This window comes from Eschrichtius robustus, chromosome 21 (assembly GCF_028021215.1).
Source record: "Eschrichtius robustus isolate mEscRob2 chromosome 21, mEscRob2.pri, whole genome shotgun sequence".
In the NCBI taxonomy this organism is placed as follows: Eukaryota; Metazoa; Chordata; class Mammalia; order Artiodactyla; family Eschrichtiidae; genus Eschrichtius; species Eschrichtius robustus.
In genome coordinates, this window is record NC_090844.1 from 12,373,158 (window position 1) to 12,388,729 (window position 15,572).

At 45.7% G+C, this 15,572-nt stretch overlaps 1 protein-coding gene and 1 long non-coding RNA gene across 3 annotated transcripts in view; one reads left to right on the forward strand and one right to left on the reverse strand.

Moving 5' to 3' along the window:
- Window positions 1-440: 440 nt before the first annotated feature.
- On the reverse strand, window positions 441-11,164 carry LOC137755924 (uncharacterized). Its single transcript, XR_011072129.1, has 3 exons — window positions 11,028-11,164; window positions 10,524-10,659; window positions 441-534 (listed from the first exon to the last, which is right to left on the reverse strand). It is a non-coding gene; the product is annotated as an uncharacterized lncRNA (long non-coding RNA).
- Window positions 11,165-12,493: 1,329 nt separating this feature from the next.
- The window catches only part of WWC2 (WW and C2 domain containing 2), a 160,926-nt gene continuing 157,847 nt past the window's right edge, over window positions 12,494-15,572 (forward strand). The window contains exon 1 of one of the 2 annotated variants that reach the window (XM_068532319.1): window positions 12,494-12,983. In XM_068532319.1, coding sequence (XP_068388420.1) covers window positions 12,853-12,983 — 131 coding nt within the window. In that variant the 5' untranslated portion in view covers window positions 12,494-12,852. The remainder of the gene's footprint in view (window positions 12,984-15,572) is intronic. The other variant, XM_068532321.1, reaches the window with a different exon arrangement.

Below are 15,572 nucleotides of genomic sequence, written 5' to 3' on the forward strand. Positions count from 1 at the left end.
CCCAGTGAACCAAGCTGTGCAGTGTAAAGCACCAACTAGGGAATTAGGGCAACTGCCAACCTAGACTTCAGCACCTAAGGCTAATGAGGTTGACTGCAAAGGTGTGTGCCTTTGAAGTCCTCTTACAATCTAGGTTGGAATACCACGGCAGCATACAGCAGACACAGCATAAAGCGGTGACAGCTAAAGCACATGGACACCAGCAGCCAGTGTGTCTTCCCAGGCAGAACTGGCTCTTGGGTGAATCCAGTTAGCAAGCCAAGAGCCATCTAGAGGCGTGTCCCTCTACAGAACACTGAGTCACCCTGCTCACTGTGCCAATTGTGTTAAAATATACCTGTGGGATTTTAACTCATGGAGGTGACTAAGTGAACACGGAGAGGCTAATGCCATTGAAAGAATTTGTTACTTACATTTTCCAAAAGAAGGGAACATACTACAGCACACGGGGCCATGTGGGGAAGCACCAGGTTTGGTCAGGGCAGAAGCAGGAGCATGGGGAGAGCACAGGCCACAGAATTTACTGGGGTTTCCCTGGGAAAGGCAAAGGATTAGTTTGAATAATTCTAGTATGGGCTTTGTTTTTGTTTGTTTTTTTAAAATTTATTTATTTATGTATTTATTTTTGGCTGCGTTGGGTCTTTGCTGCTGCACGCTGGCTTTCTCTAGTTGTGGTGAGCAGGGGCTACTCTTCGTTGCGGTTCATGGGCTTCTTATTGCGGTGGCTTCTCTTGTAGCGGAGCACGGGCTCTAGGCACACGGGCTTCAGTAGTTGTGGCGCACGGGCTTAGTTGCTAGGCAGCATGTGGGATCTTCCCGGACCAGGGATCGAACCCGTGTCCCCTGCATTGAATACTAGAATACACTATTCTAGTACCACAGGGTTCATTCTAGATTTCCCCCTTGCTTATTTGTAACTTTTTTTTTTTTTGGACAGTGAGAAACCTGGCTTGGGTCTACCTAAACAATTGCTAATAATAATGACTCAATTTTGAATGAAGACAGAAAGCAAAGGAAGCAATGTGCTCTTCATAACAACTGTCCACACTAACCACCACTCTGCTGTGATGTGGCCAAGAACACAGGTCCCAAAGTCAGTCCCCTTGGGTTTGAGTTCCAGCTTCATCACTTAATAACTGTGTGTTTGTGGGCAAACAAGTCAAGTGATCTGTGCCTCAGTTTCCTCTCCTCTCAAAAAGGAGTCATGAAAGTACATACTCCATGGAGTTGATGGAAGAGAAAATGAGTTTACAGAAGCAAAGCACTTGGGACGGTGGCTTATGGTAAGTGCTAAATAATTAACTTTAAAAAAAAATATTTATTTATTTATTTTTGGCTGCACTGGGTCTTCATTGCTGCAAGCGGGCTTTCTCTAGTTGTGGCGAGCGGGGGCTACTCTTGGTTGTGGTGCGCGGGCTTCTCATTGCGGTGGCTTCTCTTGTTGAGGAGCACAGACTCTAGGCATGCGGGCTTCAGTAGCTGTGGCGCGCGGGCTTCAGTAGTTGTGGCTCATGGGCTCTAGAGCGCAGGCTCAGTAGTTGTGGCACACGGGCTTAGTTGCTCCACGGCATGTGGGATCTTCCTGGACCAGGGCTCGAACCTGTGTCCCCTGCATTGGTGGGCGGATTCTTAACCACTGCACCACCCGGGAAGTCCCAATAATTAACTTTTTAAAAAAAGTCTATAACAGAAGATTTGTTTGACCAAAATATCCAATAGCCAACAGTGACCTGATGACTGACTTCCAATTTTAAGAGTGTTTGTAAATATGACTCATAAATCAATATAATACATAAAGAAAAATCACTTCAATATGGAAAATCTTCAGTTTAATATTTGTTCTAGATGAATCAATGCATACCTCTACAGCAACCTCTTTAACCATAACTTCTCCAAATTACACATCATTCATTTAGCGTGGTGTCGTAAGATCTACTTTCAATCCCCTTTTATCATTATTATTGTTTTCAACTGGACTTATTTCCTTTTCACTGAGAAACTTGAGAACTTCAAAACTCTCTTTTACTTGAAGTCTGATCTTCCTTTGGGTCTGAAGTTTTTATTTTATTATGTAGTAGTCCATCTCTTTAATAATCCCAATGAGAAGGCAGCACAGGAGTATTAGTATGCCACCTTGACATTTTAGGAATATTTTAAATCTTTGCAGTGGCAGTTTCTTTAAAAATGTAAAAATATCTGAAATATTCAGCCTTCACAAAGATATAAAAGACATGTCTTGAATTTATCATCCACGAATATCTTATTTGAGCATTATAGCTGCTCTGCAGACAGCTTGTACTTTTTCCTCTAAAGTTCACGGCTATTGGTTCATAATTAAACAAGGTCTTGTACAGTCAGGTGAAATTAAAATATTATAGAACCGGAGGGAACATTCAAAGTCGATCAGAGCAATATTTACAAAACTCACTTAGTCAAAGGAGTAACGTGGAACTTATTCAAGAGAAGCTTGGGATTCTTGTTAAACACACAGATTCCCACTCCCTTCCCCTAGAGAGTCTGATGCAGTAGACCTGATCCTGCAAATGTGAATTTTTAACAAGACTTCCAAGTGATGTTCATCATCAGGAAAGTTTGGAAGCACTGATTTAATCCAAGATCCTGATTTTATAAGGAAACTGAGGCCCAGGGAAGAGGATCCCCCGCTCCACCCACCCACCCAATGTTCTTGAAGCACCTCCTCTTATAGGGGTATGCTGAAAGGTTTGGGACAGTGCACTGCTATGCATGGCCAGTGGAACCACAACGTGGTACAGCCTTTCAGGCAGACAGTTTGGCAATACTTGTCAAAATATTAAATGTGCTTATCTTTTGATGCTGTTATTACAGATGAAAACAGAATTTCTTAAATTGTCACTCAGACCACTTGCATCAGAAGCACCTGTTGAGGATGTGGATTTCACCATCTCATTTCAGTTGACTGAATCATAATCTCTGGGAGCGGGACCCGGCAATCTGCATTTTTAACAAGGTTACCAAGAGGTTAACAAGGTTCTACTGAAGTTGTGAGAAATGCTGCCCTTACGAGTGTGAGAGTCAGAGCCCTAGCGGGGGGACATCCAAGCAGAGAGGCAGTCCCCCTGGTATGGGATGTGGGACTTACCAAGAAGGGTAAGAAAAGTATGGGCTTGGAAGGGCAGTAAAACAAGCAGCACAGAGATGGTGTCCTCGTGGAGGTGCAGCCCAGCGTGGGGTGTCAGAGCCAGAGCAGATGAGTCGTTTGAGGGGGTCGGGTGCCCTGCTGTGGGGTGTGGGAGCTTGAGTTGGATGAAGAGGGCTCCTGCACAGCAGAGTGACCCAGCACCGGGTGCGGGAGCCCACAGAGGGTTAGGAGAGGCTTCTGGGAGGGCGTGGGCCGAACGTGAGGTGTGCAGGCCACGGGGGTGGGTTGGGGGGTGGTATCAATGGGGAAGGCACAGTGGCAGCCTTTGGAGGCTGGTTACATTCAGGGGTATTGAGTAAATACATAAATACACTGAGGAGAAGGAGAGTCAGTTTTCTCCCTGTTCGAGAAGGGAGTTACAAACACGGAAAGGAAACAAAACTGGAGTGAATGCTGTGATGTTGAGTTTGAACTGAAGGAATTCATATGAACTCGTGGTTTTTGACAGAGAAATAGATAAGCATGTAAATGTATCTACTAAGAGGGCCTGGGTGACCCTCCAATATCGGTGAGTTCACCTAGATGCCCAGGTATTAGTTTCTAAATACCATTCACTGCCCACTAAAAGGACCTGGGGTCCTTGGAGAAATGGCTGAGTCAAGCTCTGGGACAGGGAAAGGATTAAAGGGAGCCTGGAAAATCTTCCTGTGACAGAAAACACGGAGATGCTCAAAGAATGATGGGGATATGGGACTTCCCTGGTGGTGCAGTCATTAAGAATCCGCCTGCCAATGCAGGGGAAACAGGTTTGAGCCCTGGTCCAGGAAGATCCCACATGCCGCGGAGCAACTAAGCCCGTGCGCCACAACTACTGAGCCTGCGCTCTAGAGCCTGCGAGCCACGACTACTGAGCCTGCACTCTAGAGCCCACGAGCCACAACTATTGACCCCGCCTGCCACGACTACTGAAGCCCGTGCACCTAGAGCCCGTGCTCTGCAACAAGACAAGCCACGGCAATGAGAAGCCCGCGCACCGCAACAAAGGGTAGCCCCCGTTCGCCACAACTAGAGAAAGCCTGCGCGCAGCAACGAAGACCCAACACAGCCATAAATAAATAAATAAATAAATTTATATTAAAAAAAAAGAATGATGGGGACATGTCAGAGAACACAGGAAATAGAATGAAGGAGCTCCCATAGGCCAAATCTAAGACAATTTGAGCATAAAAAAAAAGATGGTGCAGTTGCCAGGAACGGGGGAGAGGCGAGCATGGGGACTTGGTGTTTAAGGGGCACAGAGTTCACGTGGGGAAGATGGAGTCCTGGAGACGGATGGTGGTGATGGTTGCACAACAGTGTGAATGTACTTAATGCCCCTAAACTGTACACTTAAAAATGATTAAAATGGTAGGTATTACATTTATTTTACCACAATAAAAAATGCTGGAATGGATTATAACACACTAAAAAATAATCCATGGGTCCCTAGTGATAAAAAAATAACAACAGTCATGGCAGAAAGAGCTAGGGAAAGTTCTTCACATAAAAATGCTGGCTGGTAAATGTAAGGAAAAAACCCACCATTTTGGAACCATGAATGTAATAATTGATGTATGTAAGCATGGCTCTTGAATAAATGCCAAATGCAGTGGGTGAAAGATTTGTTAGGGAAAAGGATATTCATATAGTCTTAAAGTATAACCCCACAGATAGTTATTAGTACAGAGGAGAAAAGAGGCCTTTGCAGTGGTATCAGATACACCTGTCAGATGCCACTTTGCGTCATTCAGTGGTGCATGGGACCAACGACGGGACAAAACTGACATCACAGGCCTCCTGATGTGATGAGGTGGGAAGTATAAACCTAACCATGGAGTTTTCTGGACAAGGATTTTCATCTGAATCTTGAGGAAATCATCTAAACCCAGATTGTGGGATATTTTGCAAAACTGCCAGCCTAGACTCTTCATCATTGTCATGAAAGATTTAAAAAAAATAAAAAGCAGGGGGGTGTTCAAGATTGAAGGAGACTAAAGAGACAGGACAATTAAGTGCCACGTGGTGTCCTTGACGGCATCCTGTTTAAAAAACAACAAACAGCTGTACAGGACGCTTTAGGGTAATTGGGGAAATGTGGATATGGACTGTATATTAAGTAGTATTTATTATATCAATTTTAATTTGGGGGGTTGATAATAATACTATGGTTATGTCAGAGAATGTCCTTATTTTTACTTTCAAATGGTTGAATAAAAAAAGCCTTTATCTACAAACAGAGATATAAAAGAGATAGTAACATGGCAACATGTTAATATCGCCTGGTGAATCTGGAAGACGCTTACACAGGTATTCATTTTATTCTTCTTTCAATTTTTCTGTAGTTTTCACATTTTTCAAAATAAAAAGAATCTAACTTTCTTGGGTGTGTCTCAAGAAGTAAATGGCTCCAACTTTTGATTTTTTAAATATTAAAATAACAGTATTACACCAACAAAAATTACAGATACTTAAAGACACAAAAACAGCACAATGCATGGGAATACCCAAATACTGAGAATCAGTACTGTTGCAATCGAGCAGGGACCTTGTTCTTGTTCAGCCTTTAGTGTTCAGAACCCTGTTCATATTAAGTGTGCAATAGAAGTTGAATGGATGAGTGAGGGACTTGTTTTATTTTGGGATTTGGTGGTCTAGGTAAATTCTAGAAGAGGTGATTTGGATTTTTTCTACAAAAAGAGTTGAGTGAGCTGAAGGGTAAGAGCTAAAAAAACTGGCGTGCACAGCACAGTTCAGTAAAGTCGGGCCCCTGCTGGCCTACCCGCTGCCCTTTCCCCTCCCCCAGGACACCAGTGGAACAGTAGTCAGGCCATTTTAAAATTGAAAGTGTTTAGTAGCCAGACAGAATATTGGTTGTGTAGAATTATTGTTGTGCATAATTTATTATGGTTTTAAAAAGTTCTGGTACAGGATACGAATTTGAAGGATATAGCTTCGTTCTACAGAATTATTGTAATTGGATCTTACTTGTATATATGTCTCAACATCTGTAAATAAACAAATAAGGGAGCTTACTCTATTTTAGAAAGAATAACGTTCAGTGGGGCATTTGCATTCACACACTGAATGTGCTAATTACAAGTACAATTTTCATCTGTTCATTAAAGCAGGTTTCCCAGGTCTTGGGTATTCCCCACACTTCAAGATAAAACTATAGTATTTCCGTGTGTGTGTGTGTGTGTGTGTGTGAGAGAGAGAGAGAGAGACAGAGACAGAGACAGAGAGAGAAAGAGAAATGTACCATACATACAGAAAAGTGTATAAACATGTGCATATACTTTAACAAAAAATATAAAGCAAACAGGTTAAAAAAACCTCAGAACATTAACAGAATTCCTCTCCCCAAGTTCAACATTATCCCTCCCTTTAGAAGTAAGCACTATGTTTACCTTTGCGGTACTTATTTCCCTGTTTTTCTTTATACTTTCACCTCTTACGTACACATCTCTAATCAATATAGTTTGGTTTTACCTGTTTTTGCGATCTTTATGTGAATGAAATCTTTCTGTACAAATTCTTTTGTTTCTTGCTTCTTTTACCCAACATTATATTTTTAAAGATTTACCGAAGGTTCTGTGTAGCTATAGTTCATCCTTTTATCATTGCTCTATTGTATTGCATAAATAAACCACACAATATATTTATCCACTACATTCTTTATCAGACATTTGCATGCTTCACTTTTAGGCTACTGTAAATAATACACCCTAAACATTTCTTGTACGTGGATCTGGAGCATATATGTGTGAATTTCTCTAGGGATATACCTAGGAATGGAATCACTAGGTCATAGGATGTGGATATCCTCGATTTTCCTAGATATGGCCAAATTGTGTCTGTACCAATTTGTATTGCCACCCATCACTGATGACAATACCTGTTGCTCCACATTCTTACCAACACCTGATATTTTTAAACTTAAGTTTTTGCCAGTGTAGCGGCTACATGAGTATCTCACTGTGGTTTTAGTTTTCATTTCACTGGTTCTTAATGACGTTGAGCAACTTTCCATACGTTTATTGGCAAAATACACTTCTTTGAACATATTTTATTACATAGACCGTTTTTTCTCCTTATTCAATTTGAATATCCCTAAATCAGACAAATTTGGGAGATTATATTGCAGTTAAATTTCTTAAAGCCAAATTCACAGCATTGAGTCAACATCAGGAAATCAAGAACTAAGAGAAAGAGAGAGGATGAAGTGGAGAGAGAAAGACTGAGAAATAATAAGTAGAAATAAAGATTTTAATGGAAAATTCAGAGGGATAGGAAAGGAGATATAAAATAGTTTTAAAAGATTGGGATGAGGGAATACCATCCCATCTTTTAAAGAAGCTGTTTTTCGTGGATTATAAAGTTGGAATGGGGAAAAAATGCAAATTAAAGATGGTAAAACGAAAATGGAACCTTATATTCTTTCATTACGTAAGAAAGAATGTCAGTGAATATGTATTCTAAGACTCTACCCCACAGAGTATACAAGAGGTACCCTCTGAGAGCCTCACACATACAAACATGGCATTGGAACTTCTGTTCCTTTCCGTTAATAAGACAGCTATTAAATGTTTTCTATCTCTTTAGCAACCACAGCATTCGCTCAATGCGGGTCTCCCTCTGCAGTGAGCCAGGTAAAATCTAACCTGTTTCATGTTGCTTACTACTGAACTGGAATGATCGCTGTTGCCCAAGGTGTTGCTATAATGAGTAACTGGCAGGGAAGTGGCTGTGGTTATCGAGGTTTCTGGTCTGGCCTGGCACTGGGAATTCTTAACGCTCATATGCCTATCTTTTTCAGGACTGTCTAGACAATAAGATTTAGGAATTGTGGATTAGGGCTACTGATTCATAATACCTAGAGATGTTATTTATTTTAACGTTTCAGTTGCAGAAGAGCAAAAACAAAAACACAAAAGTCACTAGTTTGATTCAGGAAAGAAAAAGTTATCCTTACTTAGAAGTTCCAGTTTATATAATCCCTGATCTCCTTGAGGAGACAGGGGATATGAAAATACTGAAAACCAGTTCATCTTGTGCTACACATGAGTTGATTCAATAGCTTAAGCTTAAAGTTTATAACAATAATTCATTCAGAGATGGATTACACACTAGTAACGAATTCTTACACACATCACTGAAAATGGAGACCACATTTTACAAAGAAATAAACTAAATCACATCAAATTACTGAAGAGTTACAGGCCAAATATAGGACTATAGATGGGTTACTTAATGCTATTAGACTTGTACTGATGTTTCTTTCCCAAGATTCAATCCTGAATCCTTAGGCCTTTACAGAATTTCAGATGGGTGACATTCGACCATGTATTTGCAGTCCTGACCTTTTGTTTGAGCTTGAGTCCCGACCTCTAACTTTCTGCTGGGTATCTCTAATTTCTAAAATCAAACCCCATATCAGATCCCTCTTTGGACTTCCTCATTTATTTCAGCTATTTGAGTTTCTCTTGATGGCCTAGATTCTTGGACTCATACCAGATTCCTCCTTGTGGTCGACTTACTGCTTAATCTAATCAGTAGCAAATTCTTGCCGGATCATTCCTTTTCATGCCTTCCTCACTTTATTTCTAATCCAGACCTTTATCTCTCTCATACCTATATTATCACGCCAGCCTCCTAACTAGATGGCTCCAGCCAGTCTTGGGCTCTTGCACACCAGATTCACCTTGGAGTTTCCAATATCCATTTCCTTCTACAAGCACGCCCTGCCACGCCGGTCCATTTTAGAATCAATGTCCACTCATCTCGACCCCACCCCTTTTCTTTAATGATCGTTTTCCTTATGTATACTGCTTTGACGAGACCTTTCTGACAGTCCCCATTCTCTTAATTTACTGTCTGAATTCTCCCTTTGACAGTAAGGAAGTATATAGGAGGCTGCGTTCTTTAAATTTTATGATTGGCTCCACCTGCAGTGAAGTTAACAAGCAAGTGGTTTTTGCACCTTGCTTTTTTTCACTTAAAGATCCTGGACATCTTTCCAGGATCAGCACATACATTATCAGCACATACATTTTTATGCAATGCTTTTAAAATGCCTGCTGAGTATGGATAATTCATTTACTCAGTCCCTTAATGATGGATGCTGGTGGTTTTTCCAGTTTTGTTATTATGAAGCATGCTACAATTAACATCCTTGCATATCCTGAGGAAATTTAATACCCGTAGGTAAACCTGTAGCACTGGGATTGCTGGATTAAAAGTATACACATTTTAAATTTGGATAGTTATAACTAATTATCTGTTGAAATAAATTTCACTGTCTACTCCCATTTTTGATACCGCTAATTTTCCTGCCATGCAGGATCTGGACGTTGACGTGTGAGCTCTGTTTAATGGCAACTCACCCTCACAGACTATTAGTACCAGAGAAAATGTAAAGCTGGGAGAAAAGGGGGTTGAAGGCCCGGAAACAGACTCTTCAGCGGCGAGTGGTACCATAGACTGTGGTAATCTGGCTAGTGGTACCATAGACTGTGGTAATCTGGCATCCGGGACAGCAGACAGCACCATCCTTCTCTGCCAATGATCAACTGGAACCAAATGAAATCTAAATGTATCCATCTATAAACTAGGGATAATCTTCATTGTCTTAACCACTAGGAATTTTCCGAAGGGATGGTACTATGTAAACTGGGTGAACTCAGAACAGCAGAGTGAAAACTTGATCAAGACAAAAAACCCTGCAGAGGAGCAATTTTCCTTTCTGTCATCTTAACTGCTTTTGTGTGACCAAATATTTCCTGTGCCACCCAGTGAGGGAGAAGAAGCGAGCTTGTCTCTTAAATGCTTCAGAGTTTTGTTTGTCTATTTAGGGTCCCTTTTTGAAGTCTTGAGATTTATAGAACAATAAATGTCATTTACCGCTGTGTGCTATTTTGGATTCCTCATCGGTTTTAGAAGTTGGGTAAGAATACTTACCTGAAAGCTTATCAAATGTGAAATAACACCGAGAAGTATTGGGCAGTAGTTCATCCCAGTGAAACAAACTAAATTGTGGCAACAGTAAAGTGTGTTACTTTTTTTTTTTAACAGTAGGATGCAGACATTTTAATATAATACATGTTTTCTAATTGTTTTCGGTGGTGGGGTAAGCACAGCAGGAAGCAAGGTTTAAGCAAGAATGGCTTGGCTGGGTTGCCGAATGATGTTATTAGTATACCATAACACAAATTTTGGCCATGCTAATGGGCCAGTACAGACCAGTCCAAAACAAAGCACCTCGTTCACTCAGTGGTGTGAGAGATTAGTTTTAGCCAGGTCTCATCTTTTTCACAGCATTCAGAAGTACAACCTTAAGATTACCCACTAGGATATCACATCTCACCTGGAACAGGAGAAGCTTGCCTTGTGTGATCACTTCCTGATCAATGGAGTGGGGCTGAACACAGGACCAGGAGGCGGGGGCTTCCCTTTGTTACGGGCGAAGCCTAGTTTCCTTCCTGGGTGTAAACGAGGAAGACCTAGAAAGATACAGTAAGCGAGTTCATCTTGGGTGACTCCGTTCCCCAGCTCCTGCGCCCTCTGGTAGCTCCTTCCCAGGAGTTCTCTCTAGAGTTTCTAGTAGTTAAAAGTTTCTGCCCAGATGCTCCAAGTACAAATACAACCCCTTCTAAGGCCCTCGCCCGAGATGGCAGTTCCAGTCCCCGCCGCGAAGCTGTTCCAAGCCTGACCCTCCGTCCTTCCTCTCCAGGACCACCCTCCTCCACCTTCGAGATTGACCGCAGCTGCCCCGACGGCCTGGAGAACCAAAGGCCGCCCCCAACCTCCAGGGCAGCTGCTACACTAACCGCGCAGCGCCAGCTCCGCGCCGTAGAGAATCTCAATTCACCTGACTCCCTTAACCGGTCTGTGCACCCAGGAGGGGAGGCGGACGTTGTTCCAAACCCCCTGAAAGCCCTTGCTGTGCGCTGCGTCCCGCACAAGGTGGGGAAGTCTTTACAAATTAGTTGGCAGGATTAAGCGAATTCACACCAAAAGGTGAATGATCTCCGGGTCTTCCTCCGGTTTTTTTTGTTTTTGTTTTTGTTTTGTTTTTTTCACTCTAAAAGCAGCTGCTTAGTAACCCAGAGGAATATGAATGGGGGACGGTGGTGTAGACCTGGCTGGAGAGGAGTCTGGAGACTGGGAGGCTCCCTCCCAGACCGAGGGGCTGGGGGCACAAACGCTGTGTGTCCGGGCCCTGCCAGGCCTGCGGCTCGTGGCACCGTCCAGCCCGGAGCCCGACGTCCGGACCCTCCTCAGGGCCGACCAGGGCGTAGTAGCTGCTGAATAAATAAATACTTGTGGAAGGAGAGAAAGTCCACGTTCCTCCCCGGACACATCCAGGGGCTAGGAAAGCCTGGCCGCCGGGCCGCCGCGTTTTCCTGCCAGCGGGTTCGCCCACACCTTCTGGGCCTCGGCGGGGCTCCGGGTGGGGGACTTCCCGAGGCGCGGGCGGACGGAAGGGGCTGGCTCCCGGGCGCGTGCACGTCCAGCGCGGGGCCCCCGGGTGGAGCGCCCCAGGCCCGCGCGCGGCGGACGACGACGACGCCCGCGGCGGGGGGTTGTGGGGGGAGGGGGTGCAGTGGCTTCTCCGAGTCTGGCCCGAGCTTCCCCCCCGCAGCGGGGCACCGGGCCAGGCGTGTCGCGGCGCCCTCGGACCGCGGGATCCGCCTTCGCTTTCCGCCGCGAGGCTGAGGTCACGGAGGGCCGGGCGCCCTGCAGAGGCCCCGGGGGCGACACCGCCCCGGACGCGCCACTGACGCGCTTTCGAGCGCTGGCTCTGCTTTTCACACTTTCCCACCGCCCGGAACGCCCCGGGGTCCGAGGGGGCGCGGGGGAGCCTTTGTGCCTTCTCGGTTTGCTGGGACCTTGTCTTCCGAAGAGAGCCTCCCCACCCCTTTCCTCTCGAAAGTCTTGTGGTTTCCCTAGAAGTCGGAAGGCGGTGGAGAGGGCTGAGGAGACTTCTCTTTAGCCGCCTTTCCCGTCCCGAAACTCTAAAACCCCAAGTGTTCGGCCGTAGAGAGGTATTTGGGGTCAAGGGGAAGGAGCGAGCAGCGCATTCCTTCTCCGTCTTCCCTCCCACCTGGCCCGCAGCTCCCTTCCGCCCCTGACTCGGGCCGGCGCCCCGGCAGGCGCAGCGGGCCGCGGGAGCGGCAGGGTTAAGCCCTGGAATGTGGCGGTGAGGAATGTGCATGCAGATGAGCCGAGCGAGGGGAGGAGCGGGTGGGGGCGGGCCCCGGGCGGGGCGCATGCTAATCGCATGCAAATGAGGAGACCCGTCGCCGCCGCGGCCGCCGCTCCGCGGAGCTTCCCGGATCCGAGCCCAGACGGCGGCGGCTCGGGCAGCCTGGGCGCCGCGACCCTCGGCGGCCACAGGGGGACGGGGAGGAGGAGGAGGAGGAAGAGGCGGAGGCAGCGGCGGCGATCGCGAGGAGGAGGAGGAGGAGGAGGAGGGTTCGCTCGCCTGCTCCGACGCAGACATGGTGGACTGATCCCCGGCGGGGCCGAGAGCAGGGTTTCCTGAGGCGCCCCCGCGCGTGGCCCCGCCGCGCCCCGCGCCCCGCGCCCCGCAGCCCCTCGCCGGCGCCCGGGTCGGGCCGGGCAGTCGCGTTCCCGCCGCGTCCCGCGCCCGGTCCCTATGGAGGCGCCGCTCGCCGGCGAGGCCGCCGACCATGCCTAGGAGGGCCGGGAGCGGGCAGCTGCCGCTACCCCGGGGCTGGGAGGAGGCCAGGGACTACGACGGCAAGGTCTTCTACATCGACCACAACACCCGGAGGACCAGCTGGATCGACCCCCGGGACAGGTGGGCTGCCGGGCCGCGGGTGGGCGCGGGGACCCGCCTCGGAAGCGCGGCGGCGGCTGTTGTCCGGGAGACCTGGCCGAGCGGCGGCGCCCGCGGCGCGGGGGGCGTGGGGCGTCACCGGCCCGGGGTGCCGGGAGGGGTCCCGGGAAGGAGGCGCGGGACCGTCTGCCCGAGCCGGGGCTGCGTCAGCCGGCCAGGCACCCTGGAGGGGGCCGGTTGCAGCCGCCCCTTCCAGGGCCCTCTTGGCCACCCGCTCTGCGACGGCCCTGGGACCTTTAGACACTCTGGGCGCAGAGGGAAGGGTGGAATTGACGCCCTGGGCGGTCACAGTGTCCAGTTCACGGACCCAGAGGGGCCCCCTGAGCCCTGCTCCGAGCTCGCCTCCGCCTGAAGTTGGCCAGCAAGAGGCTGGAGGGTCCATTCGGCCTGGGAGGCGGGGCCCGGCCCTGGGCCTCCTGGAGGAGGAGGCCTAAGTGCCAGACGGGGCCAGCCAGCCGTCCAGGCCACCTGTGGCATCTCTCTGGCCGTCCTTGGCTCCCATCCTTGCCTGCACGTTCTTGACGGGGCGCACCATGGTCGGGCCGGAGGCCCTGGGCCTGGGGGGGCCCCGGGCACCCTTCCTCGCTGGGCCCTGGTGGTGGGTGTACCTGACCTTGCCCCCCAGAGTTTAGAGACGCTTGTTTGGGGGTTTACTGCTTAGTGTTTATCTTCACCTGAAAACTTGAACTGACTCTCAGATCTTGAAAAGGCAGATGCTGTGTTGAAGTAAGAAGTGGTAAAATGAACAGTGGAACCGAACCTTGGTTATTGAGGAACGCTGACTTGAGCTTAGCGTGGTTTCTTGTAGTTTTCAACACACTTTTTATTCCTGCTCAGAAGTGAAGAGGAGAAACATAACAATATCATCATCTAAGGAGTTCAGGAACTGAAGTTTAGCTGAATGTTCACAAATGTTGTTTCTCTTTTCCATCTTTCTTTTTACCCTGAAAAGGAAAATTTCTTATAGTTAGAATTATTGGAAGAACAAGAGGAGATATTCCTAATTGTAAATTTGTAAACTATTAAGGAGGTATTCCTATTTATACATTTAAATAGTATACCATTAGGGATAATTCCAAATTTTGGATGTTTATCATTTCTGAAATTTCTTTCCACCTTTTTATGGAATGTGGCCTTAGGGGTTTATAACCTTTTTAGGTGCTTCTCCTATTAAACATTCCCCCTTTTCTCAATTTGAAGCTGAAATAGTTTCATACTTTATGTTCTCAGTTACTTTTATCCTAAGAATATTGTTTTTGAATGCTACTAAAGAGCAGTTATAAGAAAGTCACAAGTGACATTATAAATTTATGGAACAATCCTTGATAAATTATCCATGAAGGTATCGGTTTAGGTTTCCCTCTTGAAATGAGAAAAGGCACCTGTGCTGAGGTCCTGTCTTGCTCTAGCCTGGCTGCGTGTTGCTGACCTGATGAAAGTTATGACAAGCATCACGCCTTCACAGTCTCTCCAGATGTATTAGTTGTTGTCATAAACTTCACGCTCCAAGCCAGTTATTGCACTTTGAAACTACTTAACAGATAGTAAATTTCAGTGATGATGGTGTGCACCCAACAGTGGCTTTTAAGGCACCTGTATAAATATTTGACTTTTACAGTTGTATGGTAATTCTTTCTGCTTTCTGATACTTGGAGTTTCAGGTTATTGAAACTGCAATGCATTCTTGAAATATTTAGGCATTTTAGATTCTCTTTTACTTCAATTTACATGTTTTATTAATATCATCTCATTTGTGTTTACCAGCAAGGATTACAAGACTGTGTAATGCCTGGGTAAAGCAAATAGAAAGTGAAGTAAAATTATATGGCTTGGCTTATCTTTATCACTACTTCTTAAACAAGTTAAGCATGTCTTTTATTTAAAATTGTTAATGGATTAACAATTATCATGAACTCTGTTTTTAGGAAACTGGGTAACCAATTCATTTGATGGGGGCAAACAGTTTTGACTAAGGTGATTTGTTATTATCCCAGTTTGCCTTGAAGATGTTGGATCTTTAAGTATTTATAAATTTGACTGGTTTTACATATTTCTGGATCTCAGTATTAGAGCTTTAAAAGACATTCTGTGAGATGAGTCAACATTGACATAGTTTAAATTTGGTTGTGTTTTATTTTAGGGCAGTGAAGTGTCTATAAGTCTTGCTAACTAGTGTAAGAGATGGTGGAAGAGGATATTTGGAGGAACTATTACCTCTAGGCAATTTTGTTACACACTTACCAAACATATGGGCAGAGAGGTGTTGCACAGGCCAATTGGAATGTGCCCCTTCTTTTACAGGATCAAATTACAAATCCTGAAAAAAAAGTGACTTGATAAACTGTGGGTCTGCAGTACTTTTGAACTTTTAAATCCATTTCATTAAGATGGTCATGATGATTTACCCAGTCATATTTATGTTAAGAAAGATAATTTTGTGTTTTTCATGGTCTATCAGAATTTGTGAGGTATTTCTGATTGTATAGGTAATTATGCAGATGTCATGGGGGAAGGCTGGGAGATTTCACAAGAACATAATTTTATTCAATA